Raw genomic sequence first — 6,602 nt, 5'->3', positions numbered from 1 at the left:
TGGTGAGGACAGGTGAATTTTACCAAACATTCAGAAAAGAATTAACACCTATTCTTCTTAAACTATTCCAAAAAATTCAAGAGGAGGGGATGATACCAAGCTCATTCTATGAGGCCATCATTACCCTGATTTCCAAGCCAGATAAAGACATTACCAAAAACAAACAAACAAACAAAAAAACTATAGACCGATATTCCTGATGAACATAGATATAAGAATCCTCAACAAAATATTAGCAAACCAAATTCAGCAATACATTAAAAAGATCATACACCATGATCAAGTGGGATTTATTTCTTGTATGCAAGGTTGGTTCAATATTCTCAAATCAATTAATGTAATATACCAGATAAAGAAAATGAAAAAGAAAAATCATATGATTATATCAATAGATACAGAAAGAGCGTTTGACAAAATCCAGCATCCATTTATGATAAAAACTCACAGCAAAGTGGGAATACAGGGAACATATCTCAACATAAGAAAGGTCATATATGACAAACCCACAGCTAACATCATCCTCAATGGGGTGGTGGTTATAAATGCAATAAGAAATTGAAAATTGGATATTGTTCAAGAACACTTTCCTCAATAATTCAAATTTTCTTTTAGGAGAGGCAAGTTAACTTCATATGAAAAGCAGTAGGTAGGATAATACAAATTCTCCATATTCATAGTCGTAGTCTAAATTGTTATGACATTTAAAGAACCCTTACCTCTTACATCTAGCTGTGCAATGCTTGACACCGTGCCATATTTGTTGCTTGCAGTACATGTGAAGCATCCAGAGTCTTCTGCAAATACCTCAGCAATGACCAAAGTACAAATCTCCTCTAAATGCCAGTAAAACAGAATGGTTACTGACTTAATTATGGAATTATGGAATTTACTGATATAAGATGCTGATTCTATAAAAGTCAATATAAGAAGCTGGTTATATTAATTGTTTGAAAATAATTCATCAAAATAATTATTTGATTGAATTGACTGACTAGCAGGCTAAATGAGTCAAAGGATATAGAACAAATAACTTCATGTAGACAGACTATCAACAAGAGAATTTTACGATAATATAATATATATTATGGATTCTTAGATTATCCTCTATTTTTATGTCATCAGTCCAGATGATAAAAATAGAACTGAGAAACAATAAACTTAAAAATCCCATAAACACATTAGGAGCTAAAGCAAAAGGAGATTTATGTGAAATAAAAGGATTAAAAAAAAACATTTCTTAAACCCAGGTCTCTCGCTATTTCTGTGGGGAACTTTTGCAATGAGGTAATTTTTAAGGCAGTCCACAAATTCAGAAAACTGGATAATATATATTTTGCTTAGCTAATAGTAATTAGCTGATAGAGTAACTTGAAATTCTGGGTGAAAGATGAATGAAATGCATTCTTTCCTTTGGAATACTACGGGGATTCTTATGGGTTACTCCAAGAACCCCCTTTGAATAACTAAGTGATTCCCAGATAGAACCATATGCTTGTAGCTAAAAATTATTATAGTTAGATATTCCTTGACAGCTAATGAAGAGATGTCTGAGACAGTAGCATAAACCTCCAGTTACCACTCTGTAGACCCAACATTAAAAACAAAATTAATAAAAGCATAGTTGTATTAGGAGAAAGTTGGCATCTTAGTGTTTCATGGTAATGGAATTGAATTAGCAGGACAATCTCTAGGAAAACTGGACAGGAGGTCACAGCTGACAGTGTTGAGCACCTGCTCAATAACTACACCCTCCTTCTTCCTTGTTAATTGAATCCTAACTCTGTCCACTCTCCTTGGAGTGGTCATGTACTTCCAGCCAAGCTGGCCTCTTCCTTCCTCAGGTGGTAAATCATGATCAGTCAGTTGTGCTAACTCTATCCTTGCTAAGTGGTGGCATGTAACACACAATTCCAGTCAGTGAGATATTAGGGAAAATCCCCTGGGGAGTTTCTGGGAAAGTTTTCCTCGCTCTTAAAGGGGGAAAAAAGAGAGTGTTAGTTTCTACTTTTGCCTCTCGATATCGTCATCTGCATGTAGTATCCATAACTGTGGCAACTGTTTTGGGTATATGAGTAGAACCATCCTAAGAGGATACTCTGAAGATGGCAGAATGGAAACGGAACACAGTCTTGATCTCTGAGATGCTAAATTAGCCAATCTCAAGACTGCCATTTCTTAGGGCATCTTGCTATGTGAGAAAATACATTTTTCTTATTGCTTAAGCCACTTTTAGTTAAGTCTTCTTCACTTGCTCCCCAAGGAATCCTAAATGATGGAGAGCAAAGTTTGGTTTGGGTGCCTCTCTGTCCTTTTTTTCTGAGCCCATGGCTTAGGCATCCTTCTCTGTTTCCCTTCACATTTTCTCTTCTTTCAGCGACCTGCTCTCAAAAAATAATATGATAAATTCATTCACACTACACTATACCTGCCTGATAAGATAAAGTATTCTGCCTCCAAAGGGTACATGCATTATACAAGGTGCAAGGATGAACTCTCTGGCTGTGAGATTTTAAATTGTGGAGCTGGGAAAGGCATGACAGCTTGTTTTGGGCAGGGACCCCTTTTGAGTGACTCTGAAATAATTTTGTGTACAAGACTGTCTAGTGAAAGCACCTACTTTGGATGAAAGTGTCAAAAGCCTGAAGTATTTTCACAGGGAAAAAATACTTCTCTACTACAAGCAATGCAAGAATAAGACCACTCTGATCTCTACTATGTATCCCCAAGGACCTAGACTAAGGCTGTGCAACATGGATGTGCAGTGTCGATTTCTGAAATGCCTTTCCAATCCATTTTCAGAAGAGAGTTATAATGATGAAATTCCAAACCATCATTCTTACCCATGGGTACAACTACAATCTGATAGTTCAGGGTGACCACAGAGGAGACATTCAGATGTTCATGCTGTGGTTTGTGAATGACTTGTATTTTCTAGAGGTAAGCGCTACTTACCTACTTGTTACTTCCATGCCATCTTAGCATCCTCGCAGCCAAATCTAATACCATCACAGACATTATATTGATTCTGCATATTTCAAAATCTGATGCATAAGTCTTGAGACGCATAAGCTGTGGAATTGGAATTGATCTAACATCATGGAAATTGCTCTGCCTAGTTTTAGGAGGTCATGAGTAGGGGCCAAGGAAAGAGGAAAAACAGTCCTAAGAAACATCCCTCAACACCCAGAACTAACTGCATTCATATTAGGTTTTGGATATATAGTCCAAATTTGCACATGCTTTCTTCCTTTCCTTCTCCTACAGTAATAGCTAGAGTTGGTTTGGAACTTTTCCCTAAAACTTTATTTTTCACTTTTTCTTGACACTAGTGTAATTTCAACATGACTTATTATATATATCAAGTCACTGATCACATACTAATAAAGTTAAAATGATCTTTACCTGGCTCTGCCATGGATCGAGGTTCTAAAAGAAAAAAAAATTAGAGTCTGAGTATTTATTTTACTGAGAGGTTATATTTTCATCAGAAGCTTCCTATAGAATTTCATAGTCTCTTGCATACTCCTGAGTGATTTGATAAGGTTAATCTGTACATGTTAAGGAAAATGCCCTAAGCACCAATGACCTTGACAGGGACAGGGTGGTTGTCATCGAAGGGGCAGCAAGAGAGCAGCTAACTAAATGATACTGTAGCATCTTGAGACACACCTGGGTTCCACTTAGGACGCATAAGCCTTAGGTGAGGAAAAGTCACTGCGTTAGCTGGGATTCAGGAACAACTGGGTTTTATTGGTGCCCTTTGAGCCTTACCTGGAAAAAAGTTTGTGAAGACTGAGAGATCATTCTTGGCTTTGTGATCTCACATCCTAATAAAATGTAGACTATACCTCCTGCTCTAAGGTTTCTAATATTAAGGGCTTAGGACGGATGACGGTTTCTCCAGAGCAGGTTCTTTATCTTAAAATTCTTTGACATCCCTGAAAGTGCCCACATGGTACTGCATACAGATGTTCAATTAATGTTTGAACTTAGTTACAGTCTTCTATATTGATAAAACTATTGAAGTTTTTTTTTCTCAGTTTAAATGGTATTCAGCATATATCATTGTTGTTGCTACTGCTGGTAAACTTGATAGTAGCTTGATTCATATACTGAGCCAAGTGCTACTATTTTGTGATAGGCAGAAACAAATGAACAAAAAAGCAATACATTTCAATGTATTTTATGACTGAAATGGGTCAGGGTGAAAGCACTGCATGACAAGAAAAAAAAGAATTAACCACTGGAATATATAGATAATACTTACAATAAAAGAATTTAATATTAAAAATGAGCAAAGGATATGAACAGGTAATTTAAAGATAAAGAACTACAGAGACTCAATAAATATGAAAAAATGTCCCATCTCACATCTAATTATCAAAGTGCAGATTAAAACAAGTGTTCCCATTTTGGGCCTATAAAATTAATGAAGATAAAAAAAAAGGTTAATCCTCATTGTTAGTGAAGGGATGAGACAAAGGCATTCCCATATATTGCCAGATATCGTAGAATCTAGACAGACATGATTTATTCCTGGGATCCCTATAATTGTTAATAGCACCTTCTTTCACTCCCCAAAGTATCCCAGATTGAATGATCAATTATGTGATTATCCTAAATTTAGTTCAACCTTTTGGGATGGCATTTTGGCAGTATATATTAAAAGCCTCAAAAAATGTGAATTAACAGCTGCAATTCTAGTACTTGAATTTATTCTATAGATGTTCACAAAGATTTTCTCTTAACATGAATTGAAGTGTAGTTTGCAGTAGTAAAAATTTGTGAACCATCTAAATGTTCAACAATAGGAAATTAAATAAATATGAAATTGATCGTATTGGTTTATTTTTAAAAGTAAGAAAAGCCTATATTTATTAACGTGGAAAGATGTTCATGAAATGTTGAGTGAAAATATTTTACAAAAGAGAATATCATTTATTTTTATTAAAAAAAAACATATCCATGGAAAAAATTTCAGAGAATATACACCAAAATATTAATGGGGTTTACTTTGGCAGGTTAAGATTACAAGTGATTTTTATTGTATTCTTTAAAAATTATATTTTAAGTAGTTGTTAAAAAGTTATAAAAGTCAATGTATACAATAAATTTATAAATTAGCAGAAAAAAAATAATTTTAAAGCATCAACTTACTTTTCTGTAAAATTCTAAAATCTGGAGAATCTTCTATCAAGGTCCCTTCTCTATACCACTCAACTTTCGGAGACGGAGCTCCTTTTACTCTGCATTCGAAGACAACCAGCTGACCCTCAGAGGCTGATAAATTTTGTAACATCTATAATGAGAAGAATATTGTTAGAACCAAAAGTGTACATTTTTGAAATCTAGTTCCAGTGCTGAATTTTAGAAAAAGATATCGTTGTCTCCATATTTGGATTTTCTCCAATACTTCTACATTTCCAGAAACTTCAATTCTGTGACTGTACATTGAGTTTATTTTTAAAGATCAGGGCTCAGATGATTCTGAGCCCAGAATAAATTTTTTCCTCACTATCTTCTTCCTTTTCCTCTTTGTTGCAGTGCCATACAAGTTTATTAACTACCAGGTGAATCAATTTGAGGGGCTCCAAAAATACTAATTTTTGGTAAAATACTTCTGTTCTTAAATGCCTAAGTGGAGTTTGGTTTCCGGAAATAATAACAATAAAAAAAAGTCCAGTGAATATCTACTAGGTGTATTCAGCGTAGGAGTCGTGTATTTTTCTACACAAGAATGGCCTGTCCATGAGGTGGAAAATCTGTGTGGCCCAAGTAACTGTTTTCCTGGCTTTGCCTTGTTTACATTCTGTAGTCCTGAAAACTGACTTTTGTTTTGCTATTTTGTTTTACTTATGTGTTCTTTCCAGTATAGTCTCAACGATCTGTTGAGGGATATAAACAATGACAATCTTTATAAAAACATAGTCACACATGGAATCTTATGTCCTGGTAAAATATCTTGTAATGTTCGAAGGTATCATTAAATGCTCTTCCACATTTCCACAAAAAAAGGTTTACAAAAACCACTCTGAACTGTAAAATATCAGTATATTGTATAGCAGACTCTATGGGAGAATGGAACTCACATTTTACTTTCACAACTAGTTTTTCACTCATGATTTGTGAATTTAATGTGACATTCATTTGTGTAGTAGGTGCTTCATTTGATTATGTGATGTTTCTTTGGAATGTGTATGAGCATATTTTTGTTTTTAAATTTGGTCCAAAGATTATAAACATGGAAAGGTTGTGATTAACTTCCTCCACAAGCTCTATTATTAGTACTTAATGCCGCAAGGCTTTCTATTATTACAATTTTGGGATCTGCATTTAGAAAATATTGGCTCTTGCTTCAGAGAAAGGGATAGCCGGTAGTTTTTTTGCTTTTGTCATTCTCTCCTATAAATATTTTGTGATTCTTTACAGCTTTTGTCTGAACAATTTATGATATTTTGTGCATGGCTGTATCCTATTTATGGCATTTTTCTAAGTAATACAGGGATGGGTACCAACCTCATGGCTTTAGCTATAGTAGGAGACTTTTACCTCTGAGGGGTGTGTGAGTTAATATTGTGACAGCCAGGGGGCATTATAGTTCA

The 6,602-nt window shown here is 34.8% G+C and overlaps 1 protein-coding gene across 1 annotated transcript in view; it reads right to left on the bottom strand.

The window, feature by feature from the left end:
* The window catches only part of MYPN (myopalladin), an 89,359-nt gene that overhangs the window by 34,550 nt on the left and 48,207 nt on the right, over positions 1-6,602 (bottom strand). Inside the window, exons 7-10 of the mRNA XM_019624261.1 lie at positions 5,158-5,299; positions 3,403-3,426; positions 700-833; positions 288-322 (exon numbers count right to left, since the gene is read on the bottom strand). Of these exons, the coding sequence (XP_019479806.1) occupies positions 288-322; positions 700-833; positions 3,403-3,426; positions 5,158-5,299 (335 nt within the window). The remainder of the gene's footprint in view (positions 1-287; positions 323-699; positions 834-3,402; positions 3,427-5,157; positions 5,300-6,602) is intronic.

The sequence above is a fragment of the Hipposideros armiger genome, unplaced genomic scaffold (assembly GCF_001890085.2).
Source record: "Hipposideros armiger isolate ML-2016 unplaced genomic scaffold, ASM189008v1 scaffold_15, whole genome shotgun sequence".
Lineage (NCBI taxonomy): Eukaryota > Metazoa > Chordata > Mammalia > Chiroptera > Hipposideridae > Hipposideros > Hipposideros armiger.
Note: the sequence above shows the minus strand (reverse complement) of the source record. Positions and strands in the feature narration are given on the sequence as shown.